The following is a 21,927-nucleotide window of genomic DNA, read 5'->3' as shown; positions in this document are numbered from 1 at the left end:
TATTTTCTATTGAACACACGGCTGCCACTTTTTCACCTGGCTACGCGCTGGTTGAGCACTGCTTTGCATGACTGACAGTTGCCTCTGTCTTCTCTCTCACTCCTCCCCCCTCCCCCTGCAGAAGAGCTCAGCTTGTTGCAAGGTAAGCCACTCACCTATGTGTATGTGGTGATGGTGGTGACCCATTTAGATCATTCTGTCATATTTGGATGTTTCAATTGAATGAAGTTCAGTAGTTTTAACTAGAGCTGGGCAATAAACTGAAAACATACCGATATTCAGACATTAGGAGTCATTGAAGCGCCTTGCTCCTGTCGGTATGCTTTTTAAAAGCTCTTGAAGAACAATCCCTAAAAACATTTTTGAAACTTTATTGTCAGTTTTATCATTATCGAGGTAAAGACTGTAAATAAAAAAAAAGTTACAACATTGAGTTTTAGTCATATTGCCCAGCTCTAGAGCGCTTTCATGATGATCCTTGCTTTAAAATCATGGTTGTTCATTTTTTTTTTCTTTGTCATAGAAATTTCAACTAATTGCAACCTTTTCTCTCTCTGAAGATCATATTTCACAAAAATCATGTAGGCATAGACTGATCACTTAACCATAAAGAAATGTTATGATTGGTTGTGAAGCAATGGGGCTTAATCTCAGGTCACATATGAGAGTAGGTAGCGTGCCCTTTGTTTGAACTTTGTTCATCCACATGTTCCATCCGCCGACACCACAGAACTCTTTGGGTTTTGTATTTAAAGATAACACGTTTGAACCACACGCCGCAAACCTCCTATGATTACCATCTTACTGAAGAAATTGGAGGTTTTAGTCTCTAAAACCTCCAATTTATTTTGGCTGCAAATTCACATCTAAACAACTCTATACTGCCAAATATAGAATCATACAGTTCAAAATGTTCTGAAATTGGAAAACATGCAAATGACCTGCTTAGAGACAGAGCTGAATGGTGATGTATTTTCACAACTTTTGCACAGATATTTATTTAGCGATAGATAGAAAACCTCATTTAAAACTTAAGAGTAGAATCACACAGTCTGAGTTCATTATAACTTTAGTGTTAAAGAGAAATTGGTAACATAGTCTAAATATGCTAATTATGCTAGCTGCGGTTTCATTAGTATTTCTCAACGTTATATTAACATTTTAGTAAAAACTATATATATATACATATCACATGTAGACGATTAATTATCACGACGTATATCCTCACATGACACTGACATCTCTAAACTACTTTCAGTAATGCCATGCAGTCAAATCCAACATGCGTGTTCGACAGCAGCGAGATGAGTTTGACACACTTCATAGCGCGGATCAGTCTTAATTGGGCGATCACAAGGGCATGCCAGATGGTACGGGTCTGATCTAATAATCACATTCAGACCTGAGTATAAGATTAGATCCATAGCTTGTGTTTACAATATCAACTTGAGAGGGATCCTGGCCAGAAAGGCTCGTCAAACCATCAGCAGTAGTATTGCTAGGTTAGCATTAAATGCGCCACAATAGGAAATCCTGGCTCGTATCTTATCGGTTCTTTGTGATGTTTAAGTGACGCTTTGAAGGAATTGTATCAGCGAATTGGCTGTGACTGCACAGAAGCTACTCCTCTGCCTTGTCCGTCTTTGGTGGATTATTATAAATACTTTATGTACCAGGGTTAGAGCAGCACTCTGCTTCTGATTATTTCATGGTCTTACTATATTAGGCCTCTATGCTACATGTCAGCACTGATCACCGTGAGGAGAGTTGAGGAAACACATTTGAAATCAATGTCCGCTTTAGATTCTGTTTAGAATCTGTTTATCACTTTAACGCATTGCTATAGATGAATAAATGACTGATGATGAATGGCACTGAAAAGCAATGGAAAATTGTTTAAATCGTGAGCTGAAATCATTCAGACTAACCTCTCTTAAGCGCCCAAGCCCCCCAGCCAAGTTCCAGCTCATTTTCCTTCCTGCAACCAGCACCTATCGTCTGGAAAACCGTTACCAAACACTTCTGTTGAATGAGTCAAATTCAAATATTTAATCAGCGAGTGTCACACACACTGTCGCACACTGTGAGTGGGTGCAGCCTTCAAAGTCAAAGTTTCCCCTGTGAGGTGGGAGGAAATGTTGGGGATGTTGACAACGGTGATCTTTCTCTGCGAGCCTTTAACATTACATCAGCGCACGAGATGGAAGCAGGTTCCCCCCCCACCCTCTGTCCTCATCACAGCACAACGAGTGAATTCTGAAGCAGTTTCCACTACTCTTTACTTGCACTGCCACGTGTAAAGATCCGCAGCACTGGAAGGTTAAGATGTGGCTTTATCTTAAACTGTGGCCATTGTGCTGCGATGAGCTGAGAGTCGCACTGCAGCAGATATATTTTCTTTGCTGCAACGGTGCTGGCAAGCAGTGCCTTGGTATATAAAGCCGAAACTGTGCGCCTCCCCAATAAATGTTAACCCCTCTCGCCTCCAGCCTTTCTGCAATGATCCGTCACCGTAATCTTGAATCCACAACCAGTTGCCTTTGTTGCATCAAGTGCTTAAGAGAACTACGCCTCGCCTCCTCACAGAGGCCGATTCTTCACGGAGGTTGTGCTTTGTAGTTTAAAGAAATATGGTGAGTTGTGTACACGGAGAGGCAGCTGCGAAAAGGCTTCTTTACGCCCTCTTTGAATGGCTCAGGGACAACGAGACGATTTCCATATCAAAGTGCGTGGTTTGTTGAAGTTGACGTGGGGGCTTGATGCGATTAGTGTGGTGTAAAAGTGTCACTTCAGAAGTACTGTATCCGTCTAACTACGCTTTATGCTGCATTCTGTGGAAAAGTCAAGTAATTGAGTTTATTTTCCCCAAACACAAAGTGGGATTGAGGTGTTTTCAAAAACAGCTGGTGGATGAGAAGTAAACATCAGAGAGGCAAACTACATTGTTCATAAAATCACCCGACCTATCAAAAGATGCTTTCAACATTTCTGAAACAGAAACTGACACTTGAAAGAGAATGTGTGTACATACCAGCTGATAGAGAGAGGACTCCTTTGGCCGCTGCTCTTTTGGTAAAGTCTCACTTCTCTTGACCATGTTTTGTGCCCCATCTTAGCTACTAAAAAGAGCCAGTGGCTGGAGAAGGAGGAGAGGGCGCGGCAGCTGCGGGAGCAGCAGTTGGAGGAGCGCCGCAGGAAGCTGGAGGAGCAGCGGATCAAGGCGGAGAAACGGCGAGCCACCCTGGAGGAGAGACAGAAACAGAAACTGGAGAAGAATAAAGTACGTTTTGACAAAAAAAAACGTTTAGAGACGTAATCCATTCAATATGTGATGGTGTTGTATTAGTGAGGACAGTTACACATAATTCCTTTTCTCACATGATACCCAGAGGCAGAGATGGGCAAAAATACATAAAAATGTATTTTTATACAAAATACCCCTCAAATAAATCTATTAAAGTAAAATACAAAATACTGGTGCCAGAAAATGTAACAAAATACAATCCATGTATTTTGTATTTAAAATATAGGAAATACTTTTTTCTGGATTTTCCGTTTTCTCACAATTTGGTATAGCAGAGCATTCAGGTTTGGGCTATAATGCACACAAAGCTCTGGTGAACCCCACAAAAAGGAAGAACAGTCCCAGAATGTCAGTGTAACTAAGCAAAGCTATTAAAAGACAACAACTTGATTGAGTTTGTGTGTGTGTGTATGTATATATATATATTTATTAATGGGACTTAACAGCCCATAAACTTTGGCTTTGTATCAACAAGAAAATATTCATCACATATGACATACAAGCTCCCAATCTCCCTCTTCCTATATGTGAAATTCACTGAACTAGCAGAATTTTACTCTGAAAGGATGATTTACTGCTCTTATGGCAAATGACAAATGAGATAGGCACAATTATTATTTATTTAGTTATTAGATGTTGCCTACCGTCACGGTAGAAGTTATTAGATTATTAGAACGTCTGATAACTTCTACGATCACAGTAGACACTCAGATAAAATATTTACCTTGACAGACAATTTGTTGAACTTGAAGACTGAACTCGTGAACTGTTTTTTGATTTGTGGAGAAAGTATTTTGAGTATTTTAAATTAAAAAAATTACTCCACTCTAAAGTATTTTGTTACAAATTAATTTAGATTTTTTATCGGCCCTATCAAATACAAATTACAAAATACTCAAAAGTAATTGAAATACGTATTTCAAATACAAGTAATAGAAATACTGCCCATCTCTGCCCAGAGGTTAAATGTTTATGCCTTCCTTCACTAGATTGACCACTGATCAGGATCAGCTGCAGATGAGGGGATTTAGGATTTTGCTTTTGATGCAATAGACATTCAAATAACTGCTCTCTGTTCCCGTGTCCTTGCCAGGAACGCTATGAGGCAGCCATCCACAGGTCAACCAAGAAAACGTGGGCAGAAATCCGCCAGCAAAGGTGGTCCTGGGCTGGTGCACTAAGCCAGAACTCTAGCCAGAAAGAAGGTGAGTACGCTGATCCAATCTGGATACACATCCTCATAAAATAATAACCGGGGAACTCGCCTTCAATCACGGAAGAATTACTGACTCGTATAGCAAATATGAGGCATTTCATGGAAGTCATCCTGCTGGATATGTGCTTTTACGGGCTATGGATTCTGTCTGTTGAGGTTTTTGTTTGTCATTACGGGCTATTGAGTTTCAGTGCCATTAACCTCCTCCATTAGAGGAGAGTTATGTTAGCGTCAGTGTGCTGTTATGCTGCTCACTTTTTCCACTGTAATCAAAAGCAGACCTTAAATCACTACTATAGCTGTCTAATGTCCTGGCGGTTTTTTCTTTGTAGGTTGATAAGGCTGTGCTGTCACAGATTTTTCAATCAATCATTTGGTCAGTAAAATGTGGGAAAATAGTGAAAAGCTGACCATCTCAATTTCCCAAAGCTTAAGATGATGTCTTCAAATTTCTTGTTTTGTCTTAACAACAGACCAAAACCCCTAAATCTTTCATTTACAATCATATGAAACTGAAATGGACACATTTGAGAAGCCGGCACCAGCAAGTGTGTGGTATTTTTGCTTGATATAGTTGTTGAATAATTAGTCAGTTATCAAAATATTTTCTGATCTTTTTTTTTTTACAACTGAACCATTTAGGTGGATCTGAAGCATTGCAGCCTGAAATTGGTGAATTGTCGCCTCATTCGGGTGAATTGTACCAACATCGATTTTGTTTTCTCTTTTTCAATCTATACTGCAAAATAGATGTTAGTTAGGTGTACAGTGTTTAATGCTCACTACTGGGTCTGGCATATAAAGGTGCAGAGTCAGGAACACTGCCCAAACAGATATCGACAGCACGGGACGTTTGGTTTTGTTCCATTTTAATCTGATGTGCCTTCGCTGCGTCAGTCGCGCTCCTCCACCTCAGCACACCCTTCCCTCTGATGTGTCGGCTACTACAGCTCTGTCCGAGCAAGCTGTTGCTCTTTAACATTACTTCAGGATCATTAGCCCCTGATCGTGACCAGACTGTATTGATTGCACAAAGTGAAAATGTATTCAGCTGCTTTATTGCATCAGTAAGCAGGGTTCTATTGACCAACAGCAGATTGGCTGCAGAATAATGTAATACTGTAGAAATGATGTTTTTAACGGTGCAGTGTGATGAATGCTTCTGTCCCGTTGTGCCATCCTCTCGACTTGAAGCTCTAAAAAGTCCCGAGTTCTATATTATGCCATGTAATCGCTTCTGCCGTATGCCAGGGGAATTATTGACACTCCAATCAATCGCTCCTTTCCCTTCCTGCCGTCTGATAGGCTGCAGTGGAGTGGCTGAGAGTTCGGGAAGTTATTTAGTAAATGCTCTAAAGTACCCATCTTGGCTTTGTTCAAAAGAGCAAACTGCCTCATTGTAAACAGACATGGCCAGCTTTAATACTGCGCCTCCATTACTGTAATGCTCTCTGAATCAGAGTGTTCATTTGATTCCAGTGTATTAAAGGGATTTATACCTGGGATAGATGCAAGGATTCCTCATGGATGGTCTCAAGTATTCAATTCTTTTTGCCCTTTTTTACAAAGTGCCCGTTCACTTCATCAGCCATGAAATGGGCTTATGTTTCTCAGCAGCCTCTTTCCGTCCCATGTTTGGTTGTTCTTGAGGTATATTTTCTTGTTCCCTGCTTGTTGGTAGCTTTTATAAGGTGGACAGAAAAGGTTCCTTCTTAGTGGGGTTGACGTGACTTTTGGAATCGGTGTTGTTGGGAAGTAGGAATGTTAATCTCATGGGAGGTGAGAAGAAGTCTACTCATTTCACTACAATTACAAAAAAATCTAAGTAGTTTTCTCTTTTACCTTAATGGAGTTGAATGCTCTCTAATGGACACTACTTTTCCTGTAAGGGACGATACACATACTTTGGAATTTAGTTTGGTGTGCTCGCAGCATTAGCAATGTCAATTAAAAATATTCACCAGCAACTTCTTTTTCTCTTTGTTTCCCTGGATTACCTCACTGCCAGCAGTTTTCACTGAACCAACTTCTGTAGCAAAGAAATAGTGCCAATGGAAACGGTTTACAGTGTGTTGTGTGGATTATGGACACAATGTTGCTAATGAACATTTTTATTTTCCAACGCTGTAAGCACCAAACACTTCATTAGATTGACCTCAGTTGTATTTAAGTTGTGGCAGAAATGTCAGAAACAAATATCTTGTTTTTATTGGTTATTGTTAAATGTTCTATATAATAACGACTATAATTTATGATCAAAACGTACCACAAGGTGGTAAAACAGAATATAGGCGTTTTTTTGTAATTTGGGCGAAGTGACACTTTAAAAACGATCACGTTTGGAGACATTCCAAAAGATTAAATATAATTCCTACCAGGTTTCGAGCCATAGATGCCTAACGACACACCTAAAGGCTCGCTGAAGTGAACATATGGTGTACTGTGTGTTTTGTGTGTGCGTGTGTTCTGTGTGTTTGTGTGTGCGAGTGTGTGTATTTACTTTAAAGCAGTGGAAGTTGTTATATACACGGCCAGCACACAGGAATTTGCTTTAATGCCGGTTGCTCACATTACAAGTACGGGACTGTACCGCTGCCTTTACGGTGTGTGGGTGCATGTTTGTAGAGGCATCATTGGAGCGTAACACGTGCAGATGTTCCCCCCTCTGACTCTCAACCATGTGACCTGTGTGAACATCTGTGTGGCGCTCTCTTGGCTTCTTAGGCAGATGCTCTGTGTCAACGGTCAACCTGCCCAAACACGTGGACTCTGTTATAAACAAGCGACTGTCCAAGTCCTCTGCTACACTCTGGAACTCCCCCGGCAGAAGTAAGGCAACATCTGGAATGCCCCCCTCCCCCCACCTCCCCCCCCCGTTTAACTGTGTCCATCACTTTGCCACGCCAACACCTCCGAACCCGTTCATCCTTGTGCTCTTCCCCTTCATGATTTCAGTCCCACTCTTTTGCTTGGTGGTTGGCAGCTGACCCATTTCTGTCTCCCAAAACAGACTTTGAGTTATTTTTTTTGTTAACTCTCCAGAATTTGGGTCAGGTGTTTTTGTTCTGCATGCTCATATTTTTATATGGGTTATGTGCCGTGTCCACATTTTGTTGTGCTGTCCGTCTTGCTGTCCTTTTGTCGGTTCATTGTGTGGTGATGGTCATTTCATGTGTTTGCACAGTCAAAGATCCTTTTTGTGCTCATTTTCAACCTACTGGATGTGGGATGTCTTTTTATTTTGCCTTGAATGCTTTATTGATTGATGCTCTGGAGGTGGGTGTGATTTCTAAATGACAAAGTATTTCTTTGAATTATCTTTGTGTCGTTTCAATCAAGCTCTCTTCATGCTGCGGGTGTGAGCAGCTCTTCTTTATAGGTCTCCAGTTAACCAGGTCACGGTGTACTCCTGCAAAAAAAAAAAGAGGAGAAACTTCAGGGCTTGAAAAAAGTAAAGTTAGTGAGTGAGTCAGCATTTTTCAGGAGATAATGTATTCCAAAAAGTCCCCGGAGCAGGTACTGTTCCTCTGTGCTGCTGGAGAAAAATAGATGGGGAAGCCACTCTATTCCTCTTGTCGCTCTCCTCTCTACCTGAACACTACAACACACACCATGTGTGTGAACATTCACTGCAACGTCTTCTTCATCCTGCACCTTAAAGCCAGAGGAGGACGTTTCACCCCCTAAATACATACTGATGAGTCTCCACTCTTCTTCGGCTCTGCTTGTATGCTCAAGGCTGTGGTTATAAATAACTGACTCCCTGTCTAGACAAGCATTTCAAATAAGTCTCTTTCTCTTGGGTGCTACCACCACTGCCCAAGGTTACAGTAGACACACTTACTGAGCTCTTATCTCTTTGGATGGTACCGAGGTGTCTTATTGGGGTTCTGTGTATTTGATCGGGTCTTTATATTTGTAGACATACTGCTACAATAACCAATAACTTCTTTTCACTTCTCTTTGGTGACAAGTTTTAGACTTTATTCTATCGCTGTGTCTGTGTAATGACGGAGAACTCTGCAAAGATTGATTTAAAATGGGCTTCAGTTCCTCTCGTACTTCAGGTTTGATCGCTATTTGGGGGTGATGCACTCTGGTTCAATGGAGGACATAAATTCAAGACACATCTTTTCATCAATCTGTTTTTCCAACCTGCAGCCCGTAGCCTTGCACTGAGTCCTTGGGAGAGCAGTATAGTCGACCGGCTGATGACGCCAACGCTGTCTTTCCTCGCTAGGAGCCGCAGTGCTGCCAGTGTCCTCACCAATGGTAAAGATGGTCGTAAGTTGACATTGTTTTTATCCGTCTTCCAATAAATACGTTAGAAGCTGCTGTATGAATGTCGGCGAGCTTTTAATTGTACGTCGCTTCTCTCCACAGACTCTCCTCTCTGCCCCCGCTCGGCCTCAGCCAGTCCCCTCACCTTGTGCGCCCACCAGCCCCACCACCGCTGCTCCGACCGCTGGAGAGTGACGTCCAGCACGCCCGACATCACCCAGCGCCAACACAGACGGAGCTCCACACCCGTAAGTCTGCCCAGTTCGCTTTAGCCCTGTGGTTCTCCTATCGGACCATCAAAGTGTAGTCACAGTCTCCTGAGAGTTACAACAACGCTCGACTCTCTCAATAATAAGTGAGCCGTTTTCCAGGATAAAAGCGTAGCTACACAGCCATGAAATGTATAACGGCAGATTCTGTTCTAGGAGAGAGGGGATACAGTTCACCTGTGTTCACCTGAGTGAACATTTACCAGTGAGATTATTGTTTCCAAAAGAGCAAAGCATAGTGCCTGACCAGTACTGTATGAAAACCTTTAGTGTGTCTTGTCTTATTTTTTGTTTCAATCACAATTGAATGTTATTTTTGAATGGCACATGAAAAAGATTTTAATGTGTTGACCCATTTTCATCTTTTTGTCGTACAGATGGATAAAAACAAGAAAGAAAAGAAAGACAAGGAACGGGAGAATGAGAAGGAGAAGAGTGCCCTCAGTAAAGAGAAGGTGCTTAAGAAGAGACAGTCTCTACCCAGTATGAGACACCGACCTGATCCAAGGTAAAACACACACTTTATTTGTACTTTTACTCATTGTTATATTTTCCTTATGTGTGTCATATTTACCACTAACCTGGTTACTGTTTTCATCGACCAGATCTCTAATTATGATAATAAATTGTCTGTTCAAGAAGAAAGCCTATGGTCCATTACCACTGCTGCTAGGCAATCACCTTTTTTCCCCTTTGGATGGCAACAACAACTCAGTCATTTTAAATGAGCTGAGATGAGCTGCAGTCATCGCCCTCTCAGTTGGTATAATGTCGCTCTCAATTTCCCACTCTATTCAATACTAAGAAGAACCATTTGGGAATTATAATTTTAGGCCTGGAACATTCATTTTATAACTAATTTATTTATCGATTATGTTGGTTTATACAGCAGTTCATCTATTAGTGTTAAAAAACTAAGCCAGCGCCTAATAGCAAAGGCTGTTTCACATTTCAGTTAATTCTAAAAAGCAAATTGTTTTTTTTCTCAAATGTGAGGATTTGCTGCCCCTTTGTGTTTTGTACGATTCTTCGGAATCTTCCACAAACAGCAGTCCAAAATTCTAACTTGGATTCTGGGAAATCATAATGGCATTTTTTCATATTATTACTAATTGATAAAATAATGGGCAGATCAATCCATCATGGACAGAATTGTTCATCGAGGTCTAGGTTGAACATTAACATAGTTGATAAATGCAAGGCAAGTTTGAAAGCTCGTGAAAGCTCCTGCTGAAAAGTGCACCATATAAAGGTATATATTTCAAAGCTACAATCTTCACTTCAAAAAATACACTATTTCCTTAAAGAACCATTTGAAAAAGCTGACATATAATAATCTGCTGCTTTGACGTTTGTACAGGTTATATAGGTCATTAAAACCGTATTGTAAACAAGGTTAACCATACATCCCCCTGACCCACGGCTTGTTTGTGGTCAACAGCTGGGTTAGACAGAGACCATGTTTTTGTCTGCATGGTAATGGCTGCATATTTCATGCCCCAGACATGAAAGATCCCGAGACGAGCGGTTATTTCCTCTCATATCCCCAGGCCACTGAAGTAAATGACATCCATCACAGATGGGATGGAATAGGAGAAAAAAGTTCCTTTGATTCATCAAAAAGGCCACAAAGAGCGTGGCAAAGCTGTCAGAGCCGTCAGTGCCAGAGGGCAAGAGGAAATAAAATGTCTTCTTCAGCATAATGGATGTTTCCCCTTAAGTGTTGCTTTGCCTGTGTATGGCTGGGATGCTGACCGTTAAAGCACTTTGAGGGTCATGATGCAATGTTTGAGTGCGTTGTCTGCTAAAGTCCGGTTTCTTCGGGACATATCTGGGTTGTAAACAAACATTTCAGCCCACGTCTAAAACACCAATGTGTCCACAAATAATTGTTGCTAAATTTCCCATCTCTCTTGCATTTTCCTGTGTTACAGTCCTAGTCCTTTATCCAGACGGCCGTCATCCCCAGCTACGCCTAAGGGCAGAACTGCCTCCCCCAGCCCTGCTGCCTCCCCCAAGCCTCCATCCACACGTGGAAGCCCGTCAACCCCTAAAGGACGACCAAAAAGAGCCAGGACCCCTGCCAGGATAGACCACCGCACCTCCTCCCCCGTCCCCCTCGAAAGACTGAAGGAGCCTCGCAGGCCCGCAACTCCCGAAAAGAGAAAGAGTGAGTACAAGAAAACGTTTTGAGGATTATTTCTAACCCAGGTCTAAAGAAAAGGTCCTTCTCAGGGAGTAGTACTTTACGATGGTTCAGGTATTTAGTAAAGTGAAACAATAAAAAAAAAAAGTTCAATTTGTTCCCAATTCTTTGCAGAGTGACACCAGTCCTTATCAGCCTTATTAGAATTAGATTTTTTTCTAGAGGCTTAGCAGGTAAGTTTCTCAACCTTGGGAATAGTAGTTTGACAAAAAATAAAAATCTTTATTCAAGGTGCAGTTACTAGCTTATTTCCAGAGCTTTCAACCCCATCTCACAAGCTTCATCAGTGATGGAGTTTGATCAGTTGACATTGCCTGACCTATGTTGGAGGAGTTGCTGATGAAGACCATAAAAGGGCTTGAAAGCTGTGGTACAAGCTAGCGAGTGGACCTTGAGTACAGATTATTATTGTTATTATTATTATTATTATTATTATTATTACTATAATGGTAGCTTAATGGAAAAGGTGAGAAAGCCTCAGGAAAATCAGTATCTCTTTGAAGAAGCAATGGGCGGCGATTACCATGAGGCTTAATTAGCCATGAAAACAAAGGGAATGTACTGAGGGAGCCACACACAGCTCCACAGTCTGTGTCTTCTCAAACACACAGCACTAAGAGGCTTCACTAATCAGCCTTAATTATGCAATTACCAAGTTTTTAGGCTGAAGCTATGGTTGTTTACAATTTCCAGTTGCTAGGGACAGAATGTTTCACAGTGCAGAGAAAAGGCTGCGGTTGAATGTGTTATTGATAACGATCGATCGGCAGCACTTTAAGAGTCAATACTTGTAGGGAAGCATAAGTAATCGCATCGACGATCTCTGGTAAGTTACACAGCACAAGATATGTGTGTCATTGTCCCTTCTGTAACACTTATTTTCCCCGTCTTAGGTTCTGCCGTGGTTCCTGCCTTCACAGTAGCCTCCGCCTCCCCCCGTCCCTCGACCCCATCAACCACTGCAGCCTCCCCCTCACCTGAGCCGGTCCATTCGGCTCCTTCTGTTCCTGCATCATCGCCTACACCGTCTCCGTCAGCCAAGCCCATGGCAGGCACCAACAACCCAGAGGAGGCAGCTCGCATCCTGGCAGAGAACCGGCGACAGGCCCGAGAGCAGAGGGAGAGGGACGAGCAGGAGCGCCGCGAACAGGAGGAGAAGGAGAGGTCAGAGGGTTTTAATATGACTCAAAACACAACCGCAGATGGTCGGCACAGTGTTGACCTTGCATAGTCGTAGATCTGTTACGTTTTTGTACACTGCATGAGAAAAAAACTATTCTTAAACACGCCTGTGTCCGCAGCTGTGTTCCCACTTATGGGTTTGGTCTTTTTACTACTCATTACTTTTTTTTTCTCCCAGTCAGCCATCTCAAGAATAGTGCAGAAGTTAATTTGCAATGTCACCCTCAGACATATAACATTTGAACCAATGCTAAGTATAGAACAATTTACTTCTAACGTGATGATTTATTGGTTTAGAATATGCTGCAAAACAAAGCTCACCTCGGGCCTTTAGCTATTTCCCATGTAGTGAGTGAAAAAGGCATGAAGTAAACAGGAAGGCTCCATGCACATCACAGCACATTCATGTCTTAATAAGACTTCACTCAACACTGCCTGTGACGTGTGGATGCATTGCAAATTTGATAGCCTGTTGGCTGATCGTTACCACAGCAAGTCGCTATTTGCAGCTTGTGAATTAATGTGATCTCTTGTTGGCACCAAGACTTCCAATTGTTTCCAATTGGTTTCCTGTTGCTTGTGCGTCAATGTCAACTCAGCAGAGATGGTATAAAATAAAGAGGAAATGTCCATTCAATAGAATAATTAGCCTTTTAAATTGTTTACCTCATTCAAAGTGGTTGGCGCAGGATATTTTGCGGTAAATACTCATTCTTACCCTCTTGCCCAAACTCTTTAGGATCCTGAGAGAGGAGCGAATAGCTAGGGAGGCAGAGGAGAGGCGACTTCGGGAGGAGGAGGCACGTGCCATGGCCGAGGAGCAGAGGAGGAGAGACGAAGCCCAGCGCGTGCAGGACGAGAAGGAGACTCAGGAGAGAGCCAAAGCCGAGGAGGAGGAGAACCTGCGCCTACAGAAACAGGTATGTTGACCGTGAATGCAGAGCCAGCTGGAATAGACGTCGTTGGTGAGGTTGCAGTGGACAGGTCTGGTTAGTCACATAAGGGTTAAAGGATCTTGCAAGTCCTTAAAGCCCATAGCAGTGACAAGGACCATTATGCACCACTGTGACAGTTATGGCTGTCTTCCGTTCAAATAAAGGTTAAGACACACATGCATGCACTCCTCGCATCATTCCCAGGCACTTTGTCCACCACGCCATAAACTTAAACGCTCTCCTATCTTTGGCAAACAAAGACGATTCTTGTCTCCGCTCAGCTGCTCACCTCACGCTGACCTTTTTGGTAGCAAACAGGCCCGAAAGCATAGTCCAGTACTTTCTGCGTCAGTGGGATGTTGATGTCATCTAAAAGGAAAATATTAATCCAAACTGGTGAGCCGGTAGCTCTGATGAATGTGCCCCTTTTTACTTTTCAGTTTGTCAAATAACCGTTACGCAATATTGACTCTTTGTGTGTTTGTCGATGTTGCCAGAGCGAAGCGGATGAAAAATAATAGTGATGCTTGATTAGTAGAACCAGGACCATGTGACTGTTCATTACAGCATTTGTTTATCCTGTAGACCTGGAATATAATCAGCTGAGGCATTGTCTATTCTCTGTAGATGGTTGATTATGCTTTGCCACCCCCTTGTGGTCTTTTGCAGAAGTGGCATTTGTGGTTAAACACGATCCAATAAAGTTACCCAAAGGCTCAAGTATTGTATTTCTTTTTGAATGCTCCTCACAAGGCTGTTAATGTTGAAAATAGATCTTTTTTTGGGGCTCAGATGTACAGGAAAGTATTCCCTTTGTGGTTGTAAACAATAATTGCAGAAAAGCAACCACACCCGTGTTATGTCAAAGGCATGCTATTTTGGCTGAGCTGTTCTTTTTCCCCTTCAGCCGGCATTCAAATTGTGATTGGAGTCTCGCTTGTGCGTTTCAGAAGGAAGAAGCTGAGGCTAAAGCCCGGGAGGAGGCGGAGAAGCAGCGTCTGGAGAGAGAGAAACACTTCCTGAAGGAGGAGCAGGAGAGGCTGGAGAGGAAAAGGGTAGGGCAACACATCTGTCCTCCATCACTTCTGCTTTCAGCCAGCTTTTAAAGTAACCCCTTTCCAATCGGAAATGCACTTTTTTTTTTTTTTGAAATTGAATTCCTAGTCATTTTCCAAAAAATCCTTAGCTCGATGTTTTGGGGGAAAAACTGCCTTAAAAATATATAAATAGATTGATGCTTTAAAAAGACCCAGCTCTGCTCTGCATATATACAGATATCCTATATTATGTTCACTCTGTGGTCTGCCTTTTGACAATAGCAGGCTTGAAAGTTGAGTCCCTGAAACCAAGATGAATGATGTTTTTGGCTTATCCTGGACTGGTTGTCCGCGTGCCAGGATTTAATAGGAGCTTAGACTGTGTGTCGAGCATGAAGCTATATATACATATATATAGACTAATAATAATGGAGACCTCCCTGTGCCAGTCATCTGTGTGGAGTTGTGCAGCTGTTTTTCACATGTACGTGTGTGTTCTGTGACCATGGCCATCTACTCAAGTACGCCACCCACATCTCTCCAGTAAGCTCACACTTCTCTATGCTAGCTAGATTCTCTCCATGAGAGAGAGAGAGAGAGAGAGAGAGAGAGAGAGAGAGGCTCAGCCAGCCCAAGCCTGACTGCATGCTGGCATTAGCCCACAAGAACAGCATGTCCTCTGCCCAAAAGACTCACTGCTTAGTTACACTGTGCAACACGCTGTTATTGACTGACTTCTACCAAAGCTGGCCGGCCTGCTTTTGTTATCGCCTCAACAAAGAGAAGTTTGCGATCAGTCGAGCACAGTTGGTGCACAGGTGGTTTAAAGTATCCTGAGGGGGAAACATAACTTAGACAAAAGAAGAATCTTCAGTCCTGAGGCAGAAGTTCTGCAGCTAAACTAGATGCCAAAGCCGTGTGTGTGTGTGTGTGTGTGTGAGCTCCCGATGAATAATCTTGGCTCTTAAAAAATGCTTCACTTTTATGAGTGGCAGCTGCAGTTATGGTCGTACTGTCTCAGGCCAGCAGTGTCCTCCAGATAAAGTTTCCATTTCCCATCAAACCTCTGCCATCTGTGCACAAATCATTCACACAGACTGGTTTGTTGATACGCAGAGTATAATGACCTCTATCCTACTGTTCACTGTTCGACCATCACACGAGTGCTGACCCATCATTATTCATTATTATTACAACTTTCCACCTGGAGTGCATTCACTTCAAGCACCACGGCCTTAGATACAAGACACAGGAAGCAATGAACAGCAGAATGTAAAACCTCTGTTTTTAAGCGAAACAGCGTGACAAGGTGTGTGGGCTCAGTCTAGCCCACTAAACCCAACCCAATTTTGAACAGCCTGACATCTTTATTTCTTCAATGCATAAACCTTTCTGCCCTGATCTTTTAGAAAATCCAACAAACAAACACTTCTGTTTTTGGCATTTTGTTCTACGTGTCATCTTCCTTTTGTCTTATTCCTGACTCTTTTTTTTTTCTTCTCAGCGTCTGGACGAGATCATGAAGAGGACACGCAAGACAGATGCAGGCGACAAGGTACATTTTCTGTTCAGTTTGAACCAAAACAACAGGCTAAAACCTGACTTAACAATAAAAATGACGAACTATCTCCCATCTTCACAGAAAGAGACCAAGTCCTCCCCTCTCACGAACGTCAATGACAAAGAGGCAGAGAGCAGCAAAGGTAAGCAGAACATCAGTCTGCTTTTTACAAAAACATCCTCAACTAATGGAGGAAATGGAGTATTACCCACCAATAGCCTTTAATCTGCAGGAATCGTTCAGGGTCTGATCTCCCATTAATGTGTTATCTGTGAAGGGATTTTAAACAAAGTGGATACTTTGTTGCCAGAATCCACTTTAAAGTAGATTTCTTACTCAACAGCTTCAATTTGCAAATCCACATCAACTACAGAGTAGATTTTTAATGGTGTCTGACTGATGTTAGATGAATTCATTTTACTTATCCCACCTTTCGGCTGATACTTGTTGACCCATACATGCACCATCCCTCCACTGCTTCTTTTAGCTCTTCCATATGTTAGAATAAACAGTCCCAGGTATTGTTTTGTGCTTTTTTTTTTTCTCCCCTCATTTCCCATGTGAGTCAGCCTCACACCAGAGCCTTTTGTATGAACGTGTTATTAGAGATTATATCTCCGCCTCATATCCTGCACAGCTGCTGTCTGAGTTCTTCTACGCAGTACAATAGGACCCATGTGTACTTGCTTGTTGTCCAAACTGCGGGACTGTGGGACTGAGGGACTTGGAGAGGAAGAGCGGACTCATGGCAAAAGCTTTCTTACTTTAGAAAGAAGTAATAATATCAAGACACATGCGATGTTGCAAAGGCCTTACCAAAATCCACTCTTCCTACAACTTCTAATTCATCCATTCATTGTCCGGGGGGGGGGGGCTGGAGCCGATCCCAGCTGACATAGGGCGCAGGCCGGGTACACACTGGACAGGTCGCCAGGAAATCACAGGGCTGACATGGAAAGAGACAACTTCTAATTCAAGTCAAGTCAATTTTATTTCCATTGCCCAATATCACAAATTAATAAATAGCCCCAGATGGCTTTACAATCTGAACAACACACAAAACCCTCTGTCCTTAGACCCTCGCAGCGGGTAATGAAAAACTCAACCAAAGAAAAAAAACCTCAAGCAGAGTAACTGAGAGGAGATCCCCTCGTCCATGAATTATGGGAAAGTTCTGTTGTTAACTCAACTATATTAAGAAGCATATAACTCGCACAGCCTCCTTGTCTACGTGCCCACGTCACGTACAGTAGATGAGTAGGATGAAGTGGATCAATGTGGTCTGTAAGATATGCTGTTTGTCAATGTGCCCCAATGCAGGAAGACATTAGCCAGCCACTTATGTGGTCGGAGGCCTGGCAGGCATTCCTCCATTCTAGTCAGTGGTGTGGAAATCTGTCTCAACTACAGCCAAGTACTCGGCAAAGCAGAGTTGGGGGGGGGGGGGGGGCTACACAGGGAGAATGGCCTTCACAGGGAGAATGGCCCAGGAACATTTGGCATCCCTTTCCTGCTTTTTTAAGGTTGCCTCACACGGTTTAAGACTGATCATTAATGGCGGTTGATCACGCAGGGCATTGTTGGATGTTGGATGTGTGTGATCATGTTGGTGTGCATGGTTTAATACACTGGATAAATAACTGTTTCACTTTGTTTCCTCCAGCATCTGCTGATTATCAGCCAAAGCCAGAGATCAACTTGACCAATAACAAGCAAGAAAATGGACAGACCAGCGTCAAAGAAAGGTAAAGCTACCGTGACGACCCAGCCTCTTAACATCGTGGCTGATTGCCTGATGCAGAGCACCTGGTTCTGGAGCATAAAAGCCCTGCTCCAGTGTTGCTCTGCCCTGGTCGTTCTCTGACATACTTGGAGCGATCTCTGCCAGTGGCTACCGATTAAACTTTGGTTTGGTCTCATGCATCCATGCTCACACTACTGATATACTGACTGACACACTTCACAAAGGTAATTACTTTCTTATTTAGTTAACAATAAATACGTTAATTTACCACCATCTCTTGTGTCTTGTCTATATTTGTCATGGACTAAGAGCCGGGTTGTGACACTACCGCCTCTTTTTTTTGTGGATTTTTGAACGTTTCTTTGTACTCGCGTTGACGCAAGACCACCGCGGATCGTATAAAACTTGTGTGCCAGAAACTTCACCAATCCAGCCTGCAGTACGTTTGCACTGTTGAAAACGTCAACGGAAAACACAAGGAGACACTCTATTCAGACACTCTGTCAACAACTGTAATACTGGGAGAGAGTTGGTTTCTTGAAACATTTAGCTTGTTGTATTTGAAGACCCTTCATGGGGTAGATTTTAAAAGACTCCCGTAAATTGAACAGCGATGCAATGACTCATTTGTTGTATGAGTCACTCTGACCCATCATAACTGAAGCCATATTCTGCTCTGTGTCTCCCCTCTTCAGCAGCCCCTCTGTCCCAGTGGTCAATGGGATCCAGCCCACCAGACATGAGAATGGTCTATCCACTAAAGAAGACACTGCCCACTTTGGAGATATCATCCATCTCGCAAATCACGGCAACACCACCAACGGAGCGCGGGATAAGTCTGAGACCTGCATGGCCACCGAGCCGATCCTCGCGTTCGAAAGTGAGGAGTCATTCATGAAAAAGGCCGGCCCCATGAAGCCTCAACATGTCGCAGGTACAGAGTTACAACACATACCAAACATGATGTCTAAGACTTAGACTTTAGATCTAAAGAAAGCTAAAGTTATCAATGAAAATATAAATGGAAGTGAAGATCATGTGCAGAAAAGGTCTGGCCACCCTGTGTTATGATGCGGGTAAGTGGATTTGAATCTATAGTCAGCAGCAGCAAGACTGGAAGCAGGGGGAACAGCTAGACTACCAGCACTTATAAAGCTCACTGATTAATACCGTATATCTTGTTTTTTAACGTCTGGGCAGAGCAGGGCCAGCTGTTTCCAGTCTTCATGCTCATCTAAGCTGCTGCTCGCTGTAGCTTAATATTTGAGTGTTATTGATCTTCTCACCTTTCTTTCAGTCGAAAAGGCTAATAGTAAGGTGATAATAGTACTTAAAAAAATAAAAACTATAATCTCAAAATTGATTGTAAAACTCAAAGCCAAACCAGTCAGACAACCAGAGAGGCTAGAATAGATGTACTATGACCTTGTTTCATGTTATTAGTTAAAGGTCGAGCGGTAGTGTTTTAGATGAACTAGAGGAACATTAGCTTCTAACTGAGCTGTGAATAAAATGCAGTGAGTAGTCTCTAAGGAAATAAAGGCATGGCCTCAAGGCTGGTATAGCTTACGAACGGCCTGATTTAGGCGAGAGTCCAAGGTTTGAGACAGCACAAGATAAGATAATGCTTTATTGATCCACAGAGAGGGAAATTAACAAAAACGGATTCAAATCAAAGATGTCTGCAAAGAACAGACAGTATCCTATTTATTACGATCCAAACAACCAAATTCCTCCTTAAAGGATCGAGGTTAACCGAGAACACCAACGTAGTAATTTGATCTGTCCCTAATAAAGAGTAGCAGCATGCCAGAGCCATGGCTCATTTGCTCTGAGCTGATTTTACACTTGGCCAAGTTCACATTACCCAATAAAGGCTGCGGTACAAGGCACCATAGTCAGTGCCGTTGTCCTTGGCATGAAGCGTCAACGAACTTGAACTTCATAGGTCATCTCTCCAGTGAGAGTGAGTGACCCCTGGTGTGGATGGTGTGGCACTGAGACTCCGTTTCCACTTTTAAAAAGGGGTTGAGATGAGATATGGAAGAAAGAGTGAAGAGAAACGGGGTATCTTTATACCGATGACAGCTTTTATTCAGCAGGTCCACTGACTTTGGTCTGCAGCCTAGTGAGGAATTCCTAGAATAGCCGAGGCGATGAGGAGACCCTATCCACAAGTGCTTCACTGCTAGGGGCTAGAAACAAGACCCGGCGGCAATTAAGCAGCATATCAGTCCTCGCTCAACCCCCCCCTCCCAGCCGCAACGTCAGCAGCGCCCTACAGCTAGATCTTAATCCTCACCTGTTAGCCCGAAGACAAGCCAGCAGTCCGAAATACTAAGTAAAGCAAACCGAGGACCATTACCTTTGCGAGCCCACTGACGTCTTTCCTGAAATCAATTAACTTCCCCCATCTTACACCTCTTTCCTTTTTAACTCGGCCCTATAAAAGAGACATTCTCTCTTCTCGTTTTCACTCGTGTAAACCAGGATACTTGAGACGCCCTTTGACATGGCGGGACATTTATTGATACGCGAGACTGAGATTGAATGTAACTTCATGGTCGTCGATTTATTTTAAGGCGCGCTTCAAGGGTTTGTTTGAATGGCCGTACTTGTTGAGAGTGTGCTCGTTCTCAGCCTATTCAATTACAAACTTATTTCACATGTTGGCTGCATTGGACCATGCAATGACTTTCACTGGAGACCTTTCCATTACCCTCATGTACACAAGACCGTTTATGTTACTGGCCTCATGCCCTCTGAAACATCCTGCATTTAGTATTTCCAACAGGTCAGAGGTTTACGGACCATGTCGTTACTCCTATCAAAGAGGTTGACTCTGTTCTGTCTATTAGCACGTGTTGATTAATGCTCAGCGGCTGCTGACCTTTCACCCTTTTGCTCTTTGCCCTCCCTCACAGAGGTCCTGTGACATGTCCCGGTGTTGAAGTGCTCGTCGCATTGGCCACAGTGCTTCCCCCGAGCCCTGTGAACTGTGCCAACCGTTTTCAAAGCGCCTAAAAGCAAACATTCTTCTCTCCGAAGATGAAGCGGGCCACAGAAGATGACGATCCAGCATCAGGACACAAAAAAGCAAAAGACAACGGGATGAAAAGTGTTGCTGTATGCGACACGGGTGCGTCAGTGTTAACACTTGTAAAAGATCTTTGTGGCATAGATTCCATGCACCTTAATACTCAATAGTATCCTCCTTTGTACATTACTGTACAGCTGAGTAATTATTACCATACGCTGTAAGTGTTTCTTTGTTCTTTAGTTATTTAACTGAAAGATGCATATAAAAGACTGGGTACATTTTTGTGAATAATGTAAATTAACTTTGTGTGATGGACAAAGGAAGTCTGTGGTTTAAAGTTGAAATGAAAGAGTCATTTTATGTTACTCTGCTCTGAGTAGACGCTCTAAGTAAAAACCCAGGTATTATACATCCTGGTCTGTATAAAGCTACCTGTAGCAGTTTTTGTAAAGTTAAATTGAGAAATCTGGATGCAACAGCTCCTTCCTGTGTGTACAAATACTGTGTGCAAATCTCAGCTATGATTGATTGTACGCAGAACTGGATGTAATAGAGTGTGCAATTTCACGAATAAGAGATCACAGGTCATTTAAGGTGAATCCCTAGAAACAGGGATTCACTCCACTATTAAAACATTTTCTCTCTCATGTGAAAGCATGACACAGTTTTCTCTCATATGCATTGAGATTCCATGGACTCGTATGTATCTGAAATGCTGGTGCGTGTATATGCTATAATTATTTTGATGTGCGTTACGTCAGTGGGAGCATCTTACGTCTTATTAAAGGCAAGCTGTCCAGTCTGCTGTCTCTTCATCCATTTGTCTTAATTACCTGGGAATGGGAAAATTGCTGCAGGGAAGAAAGAAAATGATACAGATGTTCTAAATTAAGTGTTCAATCTTCAAGGTTTCCCAGGTTCAGTCATCTAAAACAGGCATAGGAATTATTCATCATTTGTTATTAATTTGACAGTGTTGGAAAATGTGGTGCTTTGACTTGTTTATTCCCAAGACTCTAATATTTTGACTTTCGAGGATAAATACACACTCGCACTGAAAGTCGAGTGGACGCTAGTGCACGCTAACCGTAGAGAAGCAGAATTAGAGATGAGAGATGGTACCAGAAGGCCTTACAGTTGATGTGCAAGGCA

At 42.6% G+C, this 21,927-nt stretch overlaps 1 protein-coding gene across 7 annotated transcripts in view; it reads left to right on the top strand.

The window, feature by feature from the left end:
- map7d1a (MAP7 domain containing 1a) overlaps window positions 1-21,577 on the top strand; it is a 39,264-nt gene extending 17,687 nt beyond the window's left edge. Inside the window, exons 4-19 of one of the 7 annotated variants that reach the window (XM_079165425.1) lie at window positions 122-142; window positions 3,117-3,280; window positions 4,398-4,509; window positions 7,245-7,349; window positions 8,682-8,792; window positions 8,904-9,049; window positions 9,448-9,578; window positions 11,005-11,240; window positions 12,170-12,440; window positions 13,198-13,378; window positions 14,344-14,448; window positions 15,935-15,985; window positions 16,073-16,133; window positions 17,655-17,736; window positions 18,431-18,669; window positions 20,660-21,577. In XM_079165425.1, coding sequence (XP_079021551.1) covers window positions 122-142; window positions 3,117-3,280; window positions 4,398-4,509; window positions 7,245-7,349; window positions 8,682-8,792; window positions 8,904-9,049; window positions 9,448-9,578; window positions 11,005-11,240; window positions 12,170-12,440; window positions 13,198-13,378; window positions 14,344-14,448; window positions 15,935-15,985; window positions 16,073-16,133; window positions 17,655-17,736; window positions 18,431-18,669; window positions 20,660-20,670 — 2,027 coding nt within the window. In that variant the 3' untranslated portion in view covers window positions 20,671-21,577. Of the gene's footprint in view, window positions 1-121; window positions 143-3,116; window positions 3,281-4,397; window positions 4,510-7,244; window positions 7,350-8,681; window positions 8,805-8,903; window positions 9,050-9,447; window positions 9,579-11,004; window positions 11,241-12,169; window positions 12,441-13,197; window positions 13,379-14,343; window positions 14,449-15,934; window positions 15,986-16,072; window positions 16,134-17,654; window positions 17,737-18,430; window positions 18,670-20,659 lie in introns of all 7 variants that reach the window. The other 6 variants (XM_079165424.1, XM_079165423.1, XM_079165426.1 and 3 more) reach the window with 6 other exon arrangements.
- Window positions 21,578-21,927: the final 350 nt, after the last annotated feature.

The sequence above is a fragment of the Pholis gunnellus genome, assembly GCF_910591455.1.
Source record: "Pholis gunnellus genome assembly, chromosome: 8".
NCBI lineage: Eukaryota > Metazoa > Chordata > Actinopteri > Perciformes > Pholidae > Pholis > Pholis gunnellus.
Note: the sequence above shows the minus strand (reverse complement) of the source record. Positions and strands in the feature narration are given on the sequence as shown.